This window comes from Amphiprion ocellaris, chromosome 16 (assembly GCF_022539595.1).
Source record: "Amphiprion ocellaris isolate individual 3 ecotype Okinawa chromosome 16, ASM2253959v1, whole genome shotgun sequence".
Classification (NCBI taxonomy): Eukaryota; Metazoa; Chordata; class Actinopteri; family Pomacentridae; genus Amphiprion; species Amphiprion ocellaris.
The window spans coordinates 4,819,714-4,841,447 of record NC_072781.1 but is presented as its reverse complement, the minus strand read 5'-3'; the positions used below and the strand labels follow the sequence as shown (position 1 = coordinate 4,841,447).

The 21,734-nt window shown below is 38.3% G+C and overlaps 1 protein-coding gene across 1 annotated transcript; it reads right to left on the bottom strand.

Moving 5' to 3' along the window:
• Positions 1-1,161: 1,161 nt before the first annotated feature.
• ifngr1l (interferon gamma receptor 1-like) lies at positions 1,162-21,228 on the bottom strand. The gene is made up of 7 exons (XM_023293189.3): positions 20,973-21,228; positions 9,764-9,881; positions 8,345-8,529; positions 7,802-8,001; positions 7,462-7,639; positions 6,407-6,516; positions 1,162-4,264 (listed from the first exon to the last, which is right to left on the bottom strand). Exons 1-7 carry the CDS (start codon positions 21,037-21,039, stop codon positions 3,902-3,904), a joined length of 1,221 nt encoding a protein of 406 aa, XP_023148957.1. The 5' UTR covers positions 21,040-21,228; the 3' UTR covers positions 1,162-3,901.
• Positions 21,229-21,734: the final 506 nt, after the last annotated feature.

Sequence of the window (21,734 nt, the reverse complement as noted above, 5' to 3'; positions counted from 1 at the left end):
GGTGGAAACACAAAGAACTGGTGCTAAGTCAGGCTCTGAACTAGCACTGAAACCAGCTTGGAGAAAAACGGGCCTTAGGGTGAAGACAGGGGACACCTGGACAGGTCACCAGTCTATCACAGGGCTACACTTAGAGATGATCACACTCGCATTCACACCTACGGACCGTTTACAATCACCAATTAACCTCAACATGTTTTAGGACTGTGGGAGGAAGCCGGAGAACCTGGAGAAAACCTGGAGAACATGCAAGCTCCATGCAGAAAGATCCCGGGAAGGCCAGGACACAAACCAGGGATCTTCTAGCCACCAAGCATTCAGAAATCATCAACTGGCTAAAAATAAAAAAGGATAACCAGCTGAAATATTTAGCTACAAGCAGTTGACAAATGGTCAAAATCATTGGTTATGAATAAATTCTCAAAATAGCAGTGGATTAAGTGTTGAAATAACAGTCATTCCTAAAATAGAGGATAAATTGGTTGAGATTGTAAGTAAAAATTGCAAAAAGTTACATAAAAGGCTGAAAAAATGGATAAACAGTTAAAATATTTAGCTAAAAGTGACGATCTAACAGTTGGTGCCTTCATCTACCAATCACAAGTGGTGGCTCCAATGGAAACTTGATCGAACCAAATCATCAACTGGGTACAAAAACACGAAAATGTACAAAAACTGTCTTCCAACAATCAATTACAGCAGCTTAAAATGAATGCATTCTAAACATGACGGGTGGTTTCAAAGGAGTCCATGTGACCAGAAACCCTGCTGCAAACTAGATGCCAAGAATCAATAGAGGATCCACAGGTTAAAATAAAGTCTGTTATCAACTGTTACTGGAAACAATAAAAGGTATCCCTACTCCCACACACAGAAAAACAGGAAGGAAACATAACGAAGAGGTAAAACAGAGGCCCCCCTTTTCACACTGAGGAACAGCACAGATTACTTAAATGTCACAGAACATGTCGGCATGCGAGTTTCTTCCCTTATGTTTCACCTGACAGCAGCTGATGCAACATTTAAAATATCACTGAAGCAGATTAACTGCACTGAAATGTCAACTTCCCGTTCACCTACAGTAACCTGATGAACACAACATACAGTAAGGTTTGCAGCAGCGATGATTAGAACCAGATACCAACAGGAAAAGGCAGAAAATTCACAGATGTTTTTTTTATTTTTTGTTGTTTTTGAAAACAGAATGTAATTTGCTGGCGGAAGAGTGAATATTATATGAATTATATAGATGTACAGAACACCACCATATATAGTGAAAAAATTAAGAAAAGAAGTGCTTGGGGATAAATCAGGTAGCTGCATCAAATCACATATTTAAACATTATACATACACATATTATACACTATATATATATATATTTATATTTATTATACACACACATATATATAAATCCTCCTGAGACCTGGCCCATTCATTTATGTCCTCTGGAGTGGACATTTTGTTATCTTTTGACTCATTTGACTACCCTATTAACCCTCGTGTCGTCCTGCGGGTCAAACTGACCCATTTTAAAGTTTGAAAATGTGGGAAAAAGATATTTTCTCAGTGAAACTTCTGTCCATATTTTCAACATTTTTTGGTAGAAAAAAGCTTTTTATATTATAATTTTATATATACTGAAGCTTTTTAATGTACATTGGAAAGACCTACATGTAAAATACAGTAGTTTAACGTGACAGATTTTTTGTACATTTTATGTCACATTTTGAATTTTTTTCTTTTCATGGAGGTGATAAATTAACACAAGACAACTCTTCTGTTCAGGGTGGGTTTGCAAATATGTGAAAAGAACAATTTTTATTTTATATATTGTTTACACTTATCAACCTGAGCAGAACAAGTTTCATACTGAAAAGTTATTTTAACAATTTCTGATTGAGAAAGTTTTTTTTTGTTTGTTTTTTTAAACTTTAAAACGGGTCAATTTCACCCATTTGCAACGTAACAGGAGGGTTAAAGTTTCATTAGAAAATGGATTGACATTCTTGTTTTCTTGTCAGCCTATTTTGATTTCGAAGTGTCGCTGTTTTTTTTTTTTTTTTTTTGTTCTGTTGTCCTCTACAGTGGACATGCTGTAAAATCAAAAATAAACATATTTTTATATTGAGTTGTTTTAGCTCCAAAAAGGCAGGAAATCCACAAAAAAGTAGATTGAAAGATACTTTTTCCCTCAGTTCTCAGGAGGATATATGTGTGTGTGTATGATAAAGTTTAAATTTTATACATAGACACACACACAATCACTCTTAATTCAACCAGTCATTTTCCATTTGAAATTGGTGGAACAAAGGGGGGGGAGCACTTTTCTGTAACCTAACTGGCATCATTTCAAAATAATGTCCATGTTGTTGCTTCAGATGAACTGAATGATTCGATTCTGCACTGCAAGTGTTCTGGGCTCCATCACAAAACGCATCAAACTAAATACATTTAATTAAAACCAAAACACCAGATGAGCACTACAAATGGCACAGAGACAAGGCACTAACCAACTCCAACAAATTACAAAAGAGAGCCTCTGGTGCCAAAAACCCTGATTAAAAATAAATTAAGTGCACATTTGAAGTTTGACTTCCAAAGGATTCATTACTTTCTCATTTGGCTCTTTATCCTAAACTCAAACCTGATAAGGAGGGAAAATCTAATCAAATGAAATCAGAAGAACTTTAATGAATCCTTCTAAAACTATACACACATTGCATTTCACACATAAAAAAGTCACATTACTGAAGCTAAAGGTGCGCTAACTTCTGGTTCACTGCGACTTTAAGGTGCTGCCAGCCTAACTAGAAACTAAAGCATCCCAATTAGACAGAAAAAGATAGTGCAAGTGATTACAAGGACAATCAAAGGACACTATTCCACAGTGTTACAGTAAAACGACTACCCGGTTCAGAGCAACATAGTAATGCTTGTGTGCAACAGAAGCAGATGTCACTGAGTTACAGAAAGATTAAACCATTTGTAAATGTTGCTATTGGTCTATAATTCTAAACAAATTATTGTACATGATATTGAATTGTTTTTCAGTCTTAAATCTGACTTCACAAGATAAATCAGCAAAACACCACCTCCTACAGGAAGTCACGCCTCGTCTCATCCAGTGAACTCCCTCAGCTTCACTGTGTTCTCTTCTGTCGAGGATCATTTCACTGCTAACGCCTCATCGAGACAAACCGGCTCAAACTGATAGGGATAAGAACCGTCACAAGCGGAGCCACAGATCCTTTAAGTATTAAAACATTGAAGACAAGCGCTGGCTACTTGGCAACCTTTGATTCTGGCTTTCATTATAATGGCACATAATGCTGAGTAGACCTAGTTCAACACTTCTGTCTTTGTTCCTCCTGGAGGGTATAAAATAATACCCGGACTAGCGCACTACCCGGGGATTTAGAAACTGAAATGACCTCACTTATGCAAAAATAAATAGTTAAACAAAAGTGGTCTGCATTTCATACAAACACAAAAGTTTGCGACAAACCAAAGGGCTTGAAAGTAACTCCGATTGATGAGACAGTCTGAGATGTTAAAGTCAACACAACCAGTGAAGGAATGTCGTGTTTTTCCAGTAGTTCTTTCATATCTCTACTGATGTGGTTTTAGTAATCAGGTGACCTTGTTCACCGTACAGCTGTTAGTTTACCAAAAAGGTGCAATTTTATTAGACTTAATTTCACAAAAGCTTCTTGTTGCCTTTCGTTAGCATGCTAACACAGAGCAGAATGTAACACAAGAACGCGGTTGGCCTTTATCTCGGCACTGATAAGGAAATAACAGAAAGCGAATTTTGCAGCCACGACTCCTCTATGGTCTGCCTCGTTTGACCTCATGTCAAACACTAAATGTGCTGATTGTTAGAGGGAAGCAGCTCCTCCTTCAGGCTCGGTAGCCCTCGGCTGTCTCTCCTGGTGACAACTCAACCGTCACTGGACTACGGCTCTCATAGGCGGATCGACCTGCATCGGGTTCTTCCAGGTGCCCGCCTCCCATGTACTCGGAACCTTCAACGTTCGGTTCCCCTTGTTCTGTGACATCGGACACACCTTCGTTGTCCTCAGGCGTCATCCCGATGGGAAATCGCATGTCATCGTACGGAGCAACAGCGGTGAATCCTCTCCCATCCTGCTCTGCTGTGGGTGTCAGCAGCGGTGTGGGTGAAGCAGGCAGCACCTCCTGAATGCTGTCAGGATATTCATGAAATGGTCTCATGGTCTGATTTGGCAACGACCTGTTGAACGACTGAGACACAGTGAGGAGTGTTTAAGTTAGTGTGTAAATATGAAAACTTCTTCTTTTCAAGGCCTCTACACACCGCACGGTTTTCAGCCGTCCCAGACGACAGATAACAATCGTGACAGAATCGTGGCGATATCTTTGGCTCTAAATCGGTGGTCCTACATCGCACTGTGCGACAGGTTCAAGGACGGCCGTTGACATGGTGTTGCGACCGAAGACCAGCTCCGATAAAATTCTGTCAGAAATTTGGGGTGATCATCTCACAGTGTGACTGCTGCTGCGACCTACGACAACTAACTAACCAATAGAAACACAGGATGAAATGACATACTGATCAGGGCAACACTGGCGCTAAACCCAAATAGATGATTTGTGGCGACAAAACGCATCAAAACAAGTCTGTGGGATTTAAACAAAGAAGACAGTCTTGTAGGGTTGTAGCAGCAGAAGCCTTTTTGACGTGTCCTCCAGCTGGTACCACAACTGGACAAAAAAGGACCAAGCATGGAAGGATATAGCAGTGGAATTACAGTTTCCAGGTTAGTAACCTAACATTAGCGGCCAGCTAACACACACACACACTGCTGTAAATAGTGGCCACAGCACTTAGTTTATCCATCCATTATCTACACTGCTCCTCATTAGGGTCATGGGGGGGCTGGAGTCTATCCCAGCTGACTTGGGGTGAAGACAGGGGACACCCTAGACAGGTCACCAGTCTGTAGCAGGGCTACATATAGAGACAAACACTCACACCCACACTCACACCTATGGACAATTTAGAATCACCAATTAACCTCAGCATGTTTCTGGACTGTGGGAGGAAGCTGGAGAACCTGGAGAAAACCCACACATGCACAGGGAGAACATGCAAACTCCATGCAGAAAGATCCCAGGAAGACCGAGGCGTGAACCGGGGATCTTCTAGCTGCAAGGCCACTTAGTTTATGTTATTAAATAATGTAACCCCTGTGATTGTAGGAGCTCCGTTTATGCTTCAGCTGTTTATTTTTTCATGGATGGACGGCGCACGCTTATAACGTTTTATTCTTGTGCATTCACGTCGACTCACGTACATCGTAGGCTGAGATTCAGCTGAGTTTTCATCGTGTAACCTGCACAGAGCAAACTACACGTTGTGCCCAAAGATTATGAGATTCACGTCATACAGTGTGGCAAGCTGTGACCTTGTAAGATTGTTAAAATCCCACAGTGTGTAGAGGTCTTCAGAGAGGATAGGTCCTTCTAACAAATTCAACCTAAAGAATCTCTATCATAGAATTTAACCCTCTGAACCCCCAAACCTAGTGGCAGGTTTAAAAGGAATTACACCAAAATTACACCACTTATCAGAGCAACAAAACTGTAAAAACAGAAAGATTTTCAAACAACTCATCTGCGATGTGACAAATCTAAGTTTAAAATCATCACAATTAATGAAAATCATTTTATTCTACATTTCTCTTTTAAAAGAGATTTTAAAAACTTTACAAAACAAAAAATGTTGGCACTGACAAGATTAAGTAAAAAACCAAAAAAATTCTGCATTATTCAACGCAGATATGAAGCCATTAGTGACTGAGCTGTGACCAGCGGTGGCGTATGAAAAATTCAGGGAGTTTTCAGCCGATTGAAGTATTAATTCAAGGAAAACAACGGTGGATCTCACAGCTGAAACATGTCGTCTAAATTATTCTTATTGCATAAACTTGGTTTTCATTCAACATATTGAAGCATTACAACTAATTCAAATATCACTGCCAAAACTAAACCTTCATTTTGTAGCACTTCTGCTTAAAGAATCACTGCAATAAAACATTTTCTGTTCCTCTAATGACACTCCTGCTGAAGTTAGTAATAAAACATCTACAGTATGTGAAGCTACTATTGTTTTCCCAGTATTGGTAGCATCTGATGGCAAAAATACTGGCTGTGCTGATTTCAGGTTTACTTTTTTAATCAAACAAATTTTTTTTTTTTCAGCGTATGGTATTAAAACTTTTAAAGCCATGGTTGTGCTTTTCCATAGTGGTGCAGGACTTTATATTGCAGTAAAAATGACTCCACAATGAGTAGAAAATGTGACAGGAGCAGAAACTGTTTGGTGGTCAGAGAGTTAAATGTGACCAGGATGAGCATACGTACCAGGGGGGTGGGTATAGAAGATGGAGGACGGGTTTTTTTGCGGTAAACCATGAAGCCAACAGCAGCAAGTGGAATCAGAACCAGCACGCTGACGATAACGTAAATGTAATCTAGAAGAAACAGATGAAAAAGTAAACACATTAATGGCAAAAGACCAATGATTAGGATGAATCTGTTTTTCAATCTTATTATGTGCTACAGTGATAAACTGTCGCAGACTGACTACATGATGTCATCTCAGAGACTCCTAAACAGCTGCAGGCAACAAAATGAATTTTAGCTCTTGATAATGTTCTTCTGAAAACTTTCATTACAACCATTATTATTGCATTACATTAATTTGACCTGTTTATGAGTCTTTAGCTCTATTATTATGGGCATGTCAGGTTGTATTGAATGTGCAACTGCAGGGTAAAGTCAATGAGAAAGGTGTGTTGTGATTTTGGCAGCAAACTGTCTTTTGCTCTCTGTCATGTTTTGGGATCAAATTGGTGCTGAAGTGTGGAAATCCCACATTCTCCAAATCTCTTCACACTCAAAAGTATGCAACTCATGTGTGCTTATCTCTTAATGGAAAAGAAAGCACTTTAGACTCGTGCCAAGTTGAAAGTGACCGAGTAATTACTGGATTACCAGTTACTAGGTGTGACTGCTATGGAGATTTTTACAGAAGAGTGACCTGTCTGTTCATTTAGGGACACAATCAGATGCCATCAAATTAATCCCTTGACACCTGAATGTATTTACAATTAAATAAAAAAACTTTTTTGTGTGTTTTTGCTTTCCAGTTGATGCTAAAATAAGTGGAGATTGTTACTTTATCTATTACACATAGAACATAGATACATAGATGCTGCTCCCCTTTTAGTGTGCTGTGCATGAGACGCCTGAGCCCACTGACCAGAGGGTTTCTTACATCTACCAGGTACATAGTCTGCGTTATTAATTACAAAACATTTCACAAAGCAGAGCCGAGGGGTTTTGAAGCAGCCGGTGACAGTGTGACTGAGTGTGGTTACATATATGTGAATAAATAAAACAGCTAAATAAACTACCATGTCTACTATAAGATGGCGCCTCTCCTGCCTGGGCGCAGTACTCCTGGTTGGATTGGACGGACATTAGATTCATCTCTCCGTTGATCTTCAGACAGTGTTTTTTCTTTGCAGCATCAACGGGCAGCGTGCTCGTACACACTCTCTCCTCACAATCGTAGCTATGTGGCGGCTTCCCCTGCACACACAGCAAAGTCTTTTATTAGTATTATTAATCACTAATAAACCCACACCAGAAGCAGTACTTCCTGATATAAACTTTATTGCTGTTTAATCACGTGATCATTACACCATGAGGATCTACAGCATCGATGTTGTAACAGAAAATGAGCAGCCTCACCTGGTTGATGACCATAACTTCATAAATAAAAAGAGGTAGTTGTTCGCTGCTCTGTGCGTCATGGCGTCTCCTCTTTTTAAATTTGGATTGCCCACCATCACGTAGCTTTTTCTTGTAGAGCAGCCAGGGATGCTCGAAGCTGAACTGGACCTGGTCATGTGGCTGGGTGGTGACGTTCACTGACGGGAGGTCCACAAAACCTGGACACCAACATGAACATGGCTTCATTATTGGCATTTGTTAAATTGGAGACGGAGACACACTGAGACGACGTGTAGAATAAAACACAGCTAACCTTCACTTTCATATGTGACTTGGAACAGAACCAGACACATGAATAAATGTTACATGCAAGCCATATTACAAAATTATGTTAAAAGTCATTATTTCTCAGTGCCATGCACCATGCATAATGACCACCAACATTCATGGTGCCCAGAGGATTATTCTAGATTTTGCAGATTCCCTTTGCTATTTTCTGTGTTTAACTCATCAAATGAGCTGTTCTTGTAGTAAACAGTAAATACTAACACTAGTACTCACATTTCTGATTCGCGGAGGAGTCTTTGAAATAACTGAAAGTTATTCCATCTTCTGAAGGGTCGGGTTCAGACTTCTCCTCACCCATTAGAGCCGTTACAGTGACGTAGAATTCTATTGATGGATCTGTGAGAGGTGGTAGTTCAACTTGTAGATCTGGTGGCTCAACCAAAAGTTGTTCAGCAACTCTGGAAAGACAAATAAGTCCAAAGTAAATCTTTAAAGCTTTGCCAAGCAACAAAATTGAGTAATCAACCCCAATGGTGTCAAAATATTTTATCATAGTTTGGACCTGAAGACTGTAAACTTCAAATAAAAACCTTCAGTTATAAACTGGGACATGTAGTTTGAAATATGTTGGTGTTCAACCAGGCAGGAACAGTGGAATCAAAAAATACCATTGGTTGCATTATGGGACATGTGACTTTAAGTATTAAATAATCATAGTTCACATTAAAACCACACTATTAACCAGCTGAAAGAGGCCAGTGCCAGAGAGTAGCACTGCCATAAAGGGTTGAAAGTCCATAACAATGTTTAGGCATGTCAGATGGGCACCATCCACATGTTACACTCGTAGCATATGTACTTTTTCATGCAGCATGTACACAATCGGGACACACTACTTCATCGTTATGAGGCACCTTAAACTGTCTTCCTCTTGATGGCCCAAACATTTCAATACTCGCACGAGATATATCTGACAGACCATCGTGGATCAGAATAGCCAGAGACATGCTGGCTTGCATATTGCATAATGGACTCGGATGCAGAGGAAGATCCTGGTGTTTTTGGCATGCTGTGTGCTGCGAAATGCTAAATCTTTTCATGAAATCTGACACCTTCTTCCACTGCTCCATGGTCCAGTTTTGTGGGATTCTGGGGGGATTGGTGTGCTCGCTACCCATGCATATCAATGAGCCTTTGAGTGTTTACCCAATGAGGTTTAAATGTTATGGCTGAATCACGTCTCATCAGTGGTTTTAAACAAGCATAAATAATGAACCCCTGTCGGAGATGGGCATAATATATAATCAAAATGTTTTGAGGCTGTAGTAAATATTTTGCTGAACATTTCTTCATTCATTGAAAACAATTCATAGCTACTATCCACATTTGAACAACTCAAGCCTTAATCAAGGATGTGCTTCCCTCTTTAGGTTTGTAGAAGAGCAGAGCACTTCGCTGGTTTGTCCACATCCTACTTCAGCCGTTCATTTCCCTTTCATATAACCCCGATTATTTACACAAGTTTAAACAGTGAGCTTGATCATGGCCGATAAGTGGTAGCACTCAGTGTATCATACATATCACAAAACATAAATTTTTTTTACAGATAAAAGCAGACATCTCGAAAAAATTGTTCTGAAACAGGCAGACACAGACGTCTGATGGGTAACGTGTACAAAGTGAAACACAAACCCGACATATGGTTTGATATCCACTCTGAATGTAACCCCTGGGGTGAGTTGGTTGTAATCCCACTTCAGGATGTTGGTGAGATTGTGGCAGTGAAGGGTCACGTTCACCGGTGGCTCCACTGTGGAAACAGAGACACAGATGTCAAACATTTTGAGGAATTTGACAACCAAACACCAAATTAAAATAACAACATTAACAGCATCAAATGTTCTGTGGCAGGTGGACCTATCTTTCCCTTAGAAACTGACTCAGAGTGCTGCTCTCAGAACACTGACGAGATGTTTTTTAAGAGAGCAATAGTTTGACCATGACACGACTTTTCCCTGTTTACAGTAAAGCTTTCAGGAATATTCTGGTCAATAATATAATTCAGAGAATAGGGGTGATTTTAATACCACAAATGCCCCACTAGAGGGCAGTGTGTGAGAACTAACACAAAAACTTTCAGTGAGTGTGTGTTTACCCCACATAGACACACAAACGCAACTAAACCACGAGCCCAAAAGCACAATATCAGGATTTCTTTTGTAAACGAAGCACATAAATGCATGTATTTTGTAAACATTGTAATGAGGAAACAATGATAGATCTGCAGTGCAGGAAAATTGTATTAACCCCACACCCTTTATGCAATGAGAAACTAAGGAGGGAAAAGGCACTTCCTGACATAACATTCTTTCCAGTGTTCAAACTTCCTCATATCCTAAGTAGAGTGAAAAAACTTCAAGTGTTTTCCCCTTTAGCCCTCTTTGCAACTGATCTTCTCTTCATTGTTGTGACTTCCAGCTGAACTGAATTTGAAGGACACAAGAAGACTAAATTAGTTTAAAAGCGGATCCAATCAGCACTGTGGACACGTATTGGTTCTCCAGTACATGTTTATACAAGCCTGACATTTTACCTTTACAGGAAGCAGGCTGTCTTCACAGAAGTGCAGTTGTTGTGTCGACACACCACAAACACAGACACATGTCAGTGAAGAACACGCCTGGTTTTAGTTTTCTTTTTTTGATCAAATATAAATCCTTAAACGAGTTTCTTCTCCTTTCACCTTCGTGTCACAGCAAAGCTAAATGAACGAATAAAGCTTGAATTTGTTTTATCATTCTTTCTGTGGTTTAATGCAGCAACATCGGCAATGCCCTTCGTGTTTGCACATTTTTCATAGAGGCAAAAACGCTTTTCAGTGGACATGCACATGCACGTAAGCACGGTTCATTTCTCTGACAGTAATAATGGAGGTGGAAAAGTCTTGCATGTCTATGGAAACAGCACAACCATGACTACAGGGAGAGGGAACTCAAATACGTATTTGTTGTAACACCAAAAATCCTAAAAAAAATTAAAAAGAAAACAAAGAAATGGCAAATTTCTTTTGCAAAAATAATTTATTTTTACAAAAAATACATTTTTTCCAAGTGTTTCCTGGAAAACATGATGCCTCTACATATTATAGTATAATCTATACTAATCACATTTAGTTTTACACGATACGAAGCACATTTAGTTTGTTTCTATACTTTTCTTCTATCCGCTCCTAGTAAATACAGCCAACACTTCAGCTGAAACGTCCTTGAGTTTTTGTCACATGGCTACTGGTCACACCCAATCACTACTGGGTTCAAGTTTCCACAGACAAACACAGAATCTGGTCCAAATGGTTTGTTTTGTCAGCTTATTCTACATGTATCATTGAAGAAAGTGATTTTGATGAAACACCACGATTAGGCTTGGATTTGGTAAATTTCCCAGATGAAAGCAGACCACTGGAAAGTTGAAAATCTGATGATTCTTTCATGTTCTGCCTCTGATAAGTGGTGTAAAAAGATCCAAAGATGTCATGGAGTAGAGAAAAATAATCAGCACTTGATAAATTACTGTAATTTAAAAACTTTAAATTCCATCTTTCTGCACGAGAACAGGAACATTGGACACGTTGAGACCTATTTTTGTCAATTGATTTGTCCCTTTTGTGCAATAGAGAATGTTTTATTACTACAAGGTTTATGTTTTTGAACATGGTTACTGCTGTTAAAACTGGTCTACATTATGGATACAGGCTTTAATATTGCTGCTTAATAAACTGCATCATCTGTAAGGTTATAAACTGACTTCGAACCAGTTTTAAGTGTTAGAGGACGCCTAAAATAAAGTTTAAAAAAGCTGCTACAAAGCTGAGGTGCAGCGAAGATCAGAGGCAGAGAATTTATATATATTTTCAGGTTTTTGTCTCAGTCAAATATTAATGCGTGAAGCGAAACATTCTCAACAATATCTGCGCTGTCATAAACCTGTGGACTGTGAAGGCCACACTGAACAGTAGACTGTGCAGGAAAATGGTGCAAGACATATGACTTCAATAGTTTCAATAGTTATTAATCAATTCCAAGATTAAAACCTTCTCTCATGAATTTATATTTTTTGTCCAAGTCAAAGAGCTCAAATGGCCTCCAATAGGAACAACACGTGGCATGTGATGAGTTCAAGGATGTTCAAAAGATGAAACTTGTTTTTTCACTTTCTGACTTTGATAATTGAAGACAATATGCCTTTCAACCCACTGATGAATTTTTGGGTTCAGAGGGTTAGATGGGGTTTGACGAGTATTTCGACGAAATGTAAAAACAAACATCTAAATATAACGTATTAAGGACTTCATTTTTCAGTGTTTTTGGGCCCGAGATGCGTCATTTCTTTTAAAATTACATAGAAATATTAGTAGAGACAATATTTTATGTATAATAAACTTTTTTGTTTTTATTTTCCTTTAAGGACTTCATTTTTAATGTTTTTGGGCTGGAGATACGACACATTTGCCCTTTTTTTAAAAAAAAATATTATGGAGTAATATTCGTAGAAACAACCTATTTTTAATGTATATTCAGCTTTAAAAGTTGTTCTTGTTTTTATTTTTTAGGGTTTTTTGTCTCAAATTTTTCAGATCCGGTGTTCAGGCATGAGATACATCACATATGCACATTTCTTGTTAAATTACATAGAAATAGTAGTAGAAACAAACTTATTTACATATAATTGATGCAACCTGTATAACACTGACGTATTTTTGCAACCGCGGGTTTTACAGGGCTAGGATAAAAACACAGGCAGTGTTTGGGATTTGCATGGTGTGAAACTGGAAAAAGAACCGACAAGTTTCAGTAAATCTTTTCAGTTGAGCTGCTAAATACACCCTAACATTTATGAGTCACCTCTGTTATCATACAGCTTAAGAAAAAATTGTACATTTCGGTTTCATTTCCTTTGTGAACTACCATTTACGTGCACCAGCGTGAGAACCTACACGCCCACGAACACAGAGGCTCGAAAACAAACTGAGAGGCGAGGAGTGAAATCACAGATGGCAACAGACGCTAAAAGAAGTGATAACCGCAACAGTAATGTTGGTCTGAGGGCTGCGACCACAACTCAGCTACACAAACACACATTTAACCACACTGTGTCTTCATTTTCATTTTGTCTTTGAGCAGTTTGCTAGGTGTCTAACACAAACTGAAACTAAATAAGATATTATAATAATAATAATATTAACTACTATAAATATCACTCTACAATGCAAAGTGTCAACTATTCAAATGATTTATCCATCATATCACAACTGTGAAAGAACGTACAAGTCACATAGCAGCAATCTGTATTTACAGTTTTCAAACCTCATTTCAACCCCTCACCTGTTTAAAATTAATACTGGGGAACTAATCTGAAGCAGTCAATGCAAAAAAAGGTTGTAACACAGCTTTCAGACATTCCAGCTGAGAAAACCCCCCCACAAATGATGCGCTTGTATCGATAAATGGACTAGACCAACAGAAGCAACAGTAGCAGACACGGCTGATTTGTGCATACAAAGCAAAAGCATCTTTCACAGGCAGGAAGAGAAAGCAGATGCTATCAGGCTTTAAAAGTAGGTTCCTTTTGATCTCACATAAAAAAAATTACTGAAAACATTTGCATCCTCCTGCAAAACACTTTCAAAACTACTTCCTGGAGACGAGCATAAAATGCACATTTTGCACAGATACTGAGAGCAGAATATCCATCCATTATCTATACACCGCTTAATCCTCACTAGGGTCATGGGGATGCTGGAGCCTATCCCAGCTGACTCGGGCGAAGGCAGGGGACACCCTAGACAGGTCACCAGTCTGTCGCAGGGCCACATACAAAGACAAACAATCACTCTCACATTCACACCTACGGGCAATTTAGAATAATCAATTAACCTCAGCATATTTTTGGACTGTGGGAGGAAGCCGGAGTACCCGGAGAGAACCCACGCATGCACAGGGAGAACATGCAAACTCCATGCAGAAAGATCCCGGGAAAGCCGGGACGCGAACCAGGGACCTTCTTGCTGCAAGGCGAAAGTGCTAACCACTACGCCACTGTGCAGCCCGAGAGCAGAATATGAAAAATAAAATAAAATAATGATTGCACTAAAACTATAACTTGTCAGTTCTGTTTCTGGACACATTTGGCATGTTTACTGCTTATTTTGCAACTTTTATGCTGTTATTTCTAAATCTGTGACTGAATTTGCAACTGCATGTTCCTTACAGTAACAGTAGAGCGCACGTGACGCTCGCAGTCAAAATGAAAACTCAGTTCAAACACAACTTCTGACGTCAAAATGTTGAACAGAAGCAGCGAAAAGGAACACAAGATATAGACGCAAGCTGAGCGAATATATAAAATTCACAGCGAAACAAATTGGGGCAGTGAAATGTGAAATCAAGTCTCTAAAAGACACATGGGATTCCTGTAAATGCAGTTCCTGTCCACTGTGGAAGTCTTGTTAAAGTCTTTTAGTACAAAAGAGTTTAGATGCATCACTGATGACGTTTACATTATTTCATTAATATTATATTCTCACTGCACAGCTTAGTGAGACATTTACCTGCTATTAAAAGTGAAACTGTCTGCTGTGAAAAAAGCTTCATTATTTTAAGGAAGTACATGTCTTTTACAGACCCTTTACTTCATTTAATGAAGTTCAAACCATTATAACCTGAGGACTTAGCACAAACAAAATAAGACTTTAAATTTAGGAGTTCTTTAATCACAGAATTATAAAAAAAATTCAAGTTTTTTTAATATGCCGCCAATTCACAACAGTCCATAAGTCATCTGAAAGCACTTCGCATACCAAAGTGGAGACTTTAAAAAGTTATATAATGGAGAGAAATGCAACAAATCCAAAGATTTCTAAAGCTGATACATTCAGATTTCTTGTTTTGCGTCCAAAATCCACAATTATTACTAGGACATTATCATTTTATGTCCAAAATCCAGGCACATTTGAATTGAAAAGCTGGAAATTTTAGCTGAAAACTAAAAGCCTTTTAGTTTTATCTCAACTGACATATAGTTTCTACTCTAATCACTTTTACTTCTGGTTTTGGACTCATTTGAATCTTTGTCAAAAACTACTGAGGTTCAATAACCAGCTTTAATTTCTCGTAAACCGTCAAGTCGTCAATAAGCCTTTGTTCTCGCTCTCACACTGATGTCTCACAAAAGGACCTGTGGTAATCTAGTAGATAACACATGAAACTCTGACGGGGAAAATCTACTCCAAGATATAAATGAAAGTAAACTTAAAGTGATGTTGTACATTTTGTAGGAAAGTCCCAGTAATGGTGACACAAGTTTATTACTGTAATCAGTGACTCATGATAATTGCGTACGGAGTATTAGGGGATTACTACATAGATGAAACACTCAATATCTCGCGAGGATCCATGTTTTGTCACGAGGCTCTGCAGAAAAACAGGAGGCTGCCCTGACCTATTCTTGTTCTAACTACTACCAGTACTCTTCACATAAACACATCGGTGCCTTGTGAAAGCCACAATGGCAAAGTCAAACCCACAAAGCAAGTCATCGTATACCCGAGGTCCACACATGCGCCCACAAGACCCCTCTCAAACTGACAGGATGCAGCGTCGACGCCACCGCAATACACAGAATAACATCTCAACACAACACAATGTGAGCTTTGCAAACTGTAAGTGGTTTCCAATTGTCCACTATACAGTGGATTCAGAAAGTAATCGGCCCCTCTGCACCGTGCACACTTTAGAGTGCTTTAAAAGTCCATACTGACAGCCAAATTTGCAGTTCAATGCACTCTGGAGCAGGGTTGTCCACAAATTTCGCTGCAATTATCAGTTTTGACTCCACAGCTCGATGATATCATCACTGTACACAACAGAGGTGGTTCCTACCCAGACCAAGGTCATTCATGCTCGGTTATTCAGTTTCAGGAGATGTCTAACCCAAGGAGTGCTCTAGTGGTTCCAAATTATTCTTCACAACTTTTTTATGCTCCTTTAAACACTAAAAGTTTCAGAAATCGTTTTATATCCATGTCGTCATCTATAGTCTTTGTCACAGTTTTATTATTCTTCATGGATTTCAACAAACGTCATGGTTGTTCAGCCATGCAGTGTGAATTGTGGGACCTTATCATTACTCCTGTATAGATAAGATCCAAAAAGTGCACAGTATGTCTTTCTCAGCAGTATCCAATTCATTTGTTTCCCACAAGTACTTGACCACAATTCTGAGTACCACACCAAAGAGTTTCAAAACAATCCTTTGAGATATAACAACTAAAAACATGTTTTCACTGTCAGTGTAGAAATCGATGGGAAAAAAACAGCAATTTTATTAATTTAAGATAAAATCTAAAAAATGTAAAAGACGTGAAAGTTTAATACTTTCTGCATCCATTCATCTACACAGGAATACACAGCATCAGACAAAACATCTTCAATCCAGATAAATACATCAGACACAGATGTACGACATGAAGCTTAATTTAGCACCAGCTGCAGTCCAAGTTCAACTAGATACCTACATTTCACTTAATGTTTTTTTTAAATACAGTGGTCCCTCGTGTATCATGAGGGTTACATTCCAGACCATGATAATGTAGCGATTGCAGAGCCGGTCGCTATGACTGAACTGTTGTGCTGCAATGCACCATGGGAGTTCAGGGTGTTGGAGGTTTAAATGTCATTATTGTGGTTTATGTTAGTATTACAGTGTCATTAGTGTTTGTGTTTGATTGTGTTTTTGTGGTTTAGTCAGCCTAGTTAGTTTGGTTAAGTTATGTTGTCAGGACTGTGAGTGTGAGGGGTGTTTGATGACTTCCTGTCACATTTTCTATTGGTTTTTACTCTGTGTGCGTCAAAATAAAAGCATCTGCCAGTTGCAGAGTGCATAAAAGGCAGATATTCTTTCTCCAGCGTTGTTCTTCAACGCAGCTCGCCACAATAATAAACATATAAAAATACCTACATACCGCAAAATCCTGCAACATAGCGAAAAATCTGCGAAAAGTGAACCACGATATGGCGAGGGACCACTAGTAATTGTAGCCTACTTAATTAGACATACCATATTTCTTAGATACACCTTGAAGCAACTGCTGGAAGTCTAGATGGAACATTATTTGTTGAAATCTCAACCTGGAGACATGATATGAATCAGTAACTAAAAACACACACTTGTAAATGTACAGTGTTGTTTCAGAGTGAAGGTTCGTCCAGGACTAAAGATATCTGGCTATGCACAGACTCCATCTGTAGACAACAATGTACATGTTTATAGATATATTCGTTGGTTCAGGTGTCAGAACTATGAGTCACTTCAACCTACTGGTATTCATGTGACACCGAGCACTGTAGAGGAAAGTTGTGGTAAAGCAAAGAACCCCTGCAAGATAAGAAGTGGTGTACAGCCAAGAAAGGATTGCATTGATTAGCTTTCTTTGAGCCAATACTGAATCTTTAAAATATGTCTGGATCCGCACTAATGCTAGTTATTAGGATCAGTTTAGGACGTGAGGACAAAAGAAAGTGCTGAAAAAGCTCTTCCCCCCACCAGTATCCTGTCTCTGAAAGGATTTCAATTCCCTTCAAAAATTTCACTTCATGTGTGGGAAGACGGCATATGAAACAGGAAACAATACTCTGGTCAAAGAGAAGAAGACGGCAGTGGCCTCCTCATCACAAGTTACCCCAGTAAGTTTCTATCTGATATGTTTGGTGGTGACAGATTAAGTGTGTTTGGGAGGTTTGTCGCTGCTGCAGTACGAGGTCTGAAGACGGCAATCTTAACAATAGTAGGAGTTGACAGCTCCACAGTTAAATAAATCACAGTTTACCCTCGGTAGCCATGTTAGAATTTAACTAAATCCTTAAATCTCTCTTGGCAATCAGCAACCAATACTTCCTTTCTTTGCATACTAAGACAAAGACAAGCAGAAAATCCACATACCTAAGTGGATACTGTTGCTTCACAAAGCCTATCTCCTAAAGATTTAATTATTAAATAATTGTTAGTTATTTTTCTGTAAGACAACACTTCACAGTAGTAACTTAATGCTCATTCTAACCCTAAGGCAGGAAAGTCCATCATGATCAAATGTTTCCATTCATTGATAATTCTGCCTGATCTATTTCTGTTAAAGATAAGCAGCAAAAAATAAGTTTACTTTGAATTTAGCTACCATTTATTAGTGGGCACAGATGAAAATTTTAATGGTACCACAACAATGAAAAGCATAAAATAAATCATTATGTGGTATATAGAGATTAGGAGAGAGGCACACGGTTGGGATTCATTCATGGAAGCAAATTTTGTGTTTTTGTCGTGTGCTTTTGTGGCGGTTTGAATCTGATGCATCAAAATGAAACTATCAAACATTGTATTAATCTATTTTCTTATTGCTATGGCTGCAGTGTCCAGCATCGCTAGTGTTGTATTACTCGAGACATCTGACACCACACTGCTGACATGTATGTACCGACTGTTTGTGGCTGGGACGATTATAGCACTTTTCAAAATAATCATCATCGGCCGGAGTTTTGTAGCTTCACTCATTATGTTGCTTATATACAGCATACACCTATGTCCTAAATCTAAAGATAAATTCATCAGTAGAACTGCTAGCCGTATTCATGCATGCGCCATAGAAAGAAAAATGCACAATGCAAATTTAAAATAAAATACCCCACATTACAGACATATTTGTTTGGAAAACATATTATTTACTGATGCATATTAAGTTTTAAGAAGGTTATACATTGTATTATATTATTGTATATTATTATATTTTGCAGAAATTTATTGCAGTTTTGCGCATGATTTTGTTCTTGAAAGCTGTAGAGGAGAAAAATAAAGGAGGCTTGTGAAATGAATGTTACCGTAGTGTTTTTGTTGCTTACAACTTTTTTTAAGAAGTTTTTTCTGCTTGTACAATAACCTACCTCTAATTTGCAGCAACACGAAGACCAGATGTATTCCATAACTTACTTACAGATTGACTCTTTTTTAAGGTAATATAATTTCCCAGAGGTTTAATGCTTTGTTGCATGTTTTTGTACTTGGAAAGTCCTCTCTGTTGTAAAGCTGAACAAATACTAAAGGGCAAAGTATTGTAAAACAGTAAAATGTTTTGCCTGTAATTCATATCTTTGTTGTCGGAAGTGTTAAGGGACTAAAAAATAAGTTACTTTATTCATTATATATTTTTAAAATGATTCTGTTATCTGATTTTCTTCTGCCAAATATCGGCATCGGCCTCAAAAAATCCGTATCAGTTGTTCCCTAGTTTATGTCTGTAGCCTGTAAGAATGAATACTGATATTTACAGCTCTTAGTGTCTGTTCACTGAAGATCTATTTTATTGTTCAATGTAAGTGTGCAACTTCTCTCACGGGATCAATACACATCTTTCCCCTCATCGCTGTCATCAGGGGCTGACGTGAGCTGAACATTAATTTGATTAAACCATTAAAAGCTACAGTCTGGACTTACTCACTGCTGCACCATTTATGAGAAATGCATCTGTGGCTTTTAGTCTGTCCAAACATTTGACTCTCCCTTCCCCATCACAAATGTGAAATGAAGCAAAATGACAGATTTCCAAACTGTTCCTCAATCATACAGATATTATTTACGTCCAGGTGTAGTAAACCATCACCTGTGTGCCATAATTAATAAACTGGTCTTTCTTAAAAATGGGTAATTACAATCAGTAATTATCTGTGGACTGATGTGAGACATTTTGCATCACTCCGCCCTAATACCTACATTGCAGGTTTAATGCTTACTCTGATTAATGCATGTCTGCTCATCTTTGTAGAAATAAAACTGGACAGCTGTGCAGAAATATGTTGCACAACCAAGGAGTTGGGTAATACTGAAAAGTTAAAAGAGGAAATGAAGAAAAACCCAAATAGCTGAGGCACTGTTTTCAGTCTCAAGTAAATTTTGATGGCCCAAGTAGCCATAAGTGAGTCTAACTTTTAGATATTAACATATTTGACAGAATATTTGATTATGTTGATCAAATATTCACAAAAACGCACAAGTCATCACCAGTCAAAGTCATGTTTTTATAGCTGTTTACAGCCTCACAATACAAGTCAAACTATCCAAGACAAGGGTTACTAAACCCATCAAATAGACCACAAAACTGATTATCTTTATGTCTCTGTCTTATTTGCCTACTCTGTGCACCTGATTAAACCCAATCCAGCTCTTTTTAGTGGTTGATTAGCTTTAAGAAGGACCAGTTCACCTCAAATAATGCAGTTTTCCATTTACAAAAAAAAAGTGATTACAGGCTTAAATGTCATTAATGCATCAAAATGCATTGATTTTTATATTTGTACATATTTCCTTTGGGATTAGTAAAGCTCTATTTTGTCTAAAACGACTATGGCATGAGAGATTTCTTGACTTCACACATAAAACCCATTCATAAGTCATGTTACAGTCAAATTTCCAAATACACACAAGGATATAACACAAACCAAACACAAAACAGCAGCAAAACTATTACAATACTGGCCATAATTGTAAATACTGTACCCAGGTGATCACAATTATTCGATTAGAACCTTCCCACTGCGTATAAATTGTGTATCTGCAGGTTTGGACTGCTGTTGATTAAAGAAGCTGGAGTTGATCGGAACCAAGACCTCCAGCCTGTTAGCATGCTAACGGCTAGCTAGCCGGGATTTTGGGTGTTTTCCAAACTCTGGAATTCAGCAGCGGTCTCTCCTCATCCAGTCCTCACACAAACAGTGACAGAAAATGTCCAACCGACGAGTCATTTGACAAATTTTGCGGTTTTTAGACGTGCATTTAGGGTAAAGTTAGCTAACAGACTCACCCAGGGCCGTAGAAACTGTTATCCACACGGCAAACAGGGAAACGGGATGAAGTCGAGCTAAATCCATTTTCTGCTGTAAACTCGGTGTTCGGAGATTTTCTCAGAGGTCACATGAAGGGAGGCTCTAACTAAAGACGCCGTTCATGATGGAGCTGCTGGGAAATAACAGCAGAACGGCTCGGTTTTGTCCCAGAATATGCAGTAGATCCGACCTCGAGCCTCCTCAGCAGTGCACCAAACCCTCCTCCCTCCTCGCGCTGCGTTTCCAAACGTCGAGCTTTACGTGGATACTTCACGGACCCACGGACTGTTGTACATGTTACACTCAACCATTAATTCATATCATTCCAGCTTTATTTGACCTAAATTTCTTAACTCTACCAATTTGTCCAACACATATTGCAAATTACATATTCTTATTTAATTTAACTTACTTGTTGATATGCATTTTTAAATAGTAATGTAGAAAATTAGTGATAACTCTATTAACTCTGTAAAACCCACTATTGCAAAAGTATATCAGTTAAATTTATTTGTTATTTTCTATCATTTATATGTATGTATGTGTGTGTGTATATATGTGTGTGTGTGTATATATATATATATATATATATATATATATGTGTGTGTGTGTGTGTGTGTGTGTGTATAATATCTGGGAATATATATATATATATATATATATATATATATATATATATATATATATATATATATATATATATAGTTCAGATAAGAAACAAATGACAAGAAATGCAGGGA

What these genes read in the sequence shown, in the direction of transcription:
- ifngr1l (XM_023293189.3), bottom strand. Translation starts at nt 21,039, where the DNA reads ATGGATTTAGCTCGACTTCATCCCGTTTCCCTGTTTGCCGTGTGGATA. An exon ending in AAGTTATGGTCATCAACCAG is followed by an intron (nt 7,640 to 7,801) that starts GTGAGGCTGCTC and finishes CTGTGTGTGCAG; the next exon opens with GGGAAGCCGCCACATAGCTA. An exon ending in CTTCTATACCCACCCCCCTG is followed by an intron (nt 4,265 to 6,406) that starts GTACGTATGCTC and finishes ACTGTGTCTCAG; the next exon opens with TCGTTCAACAGGTCGTTGCC.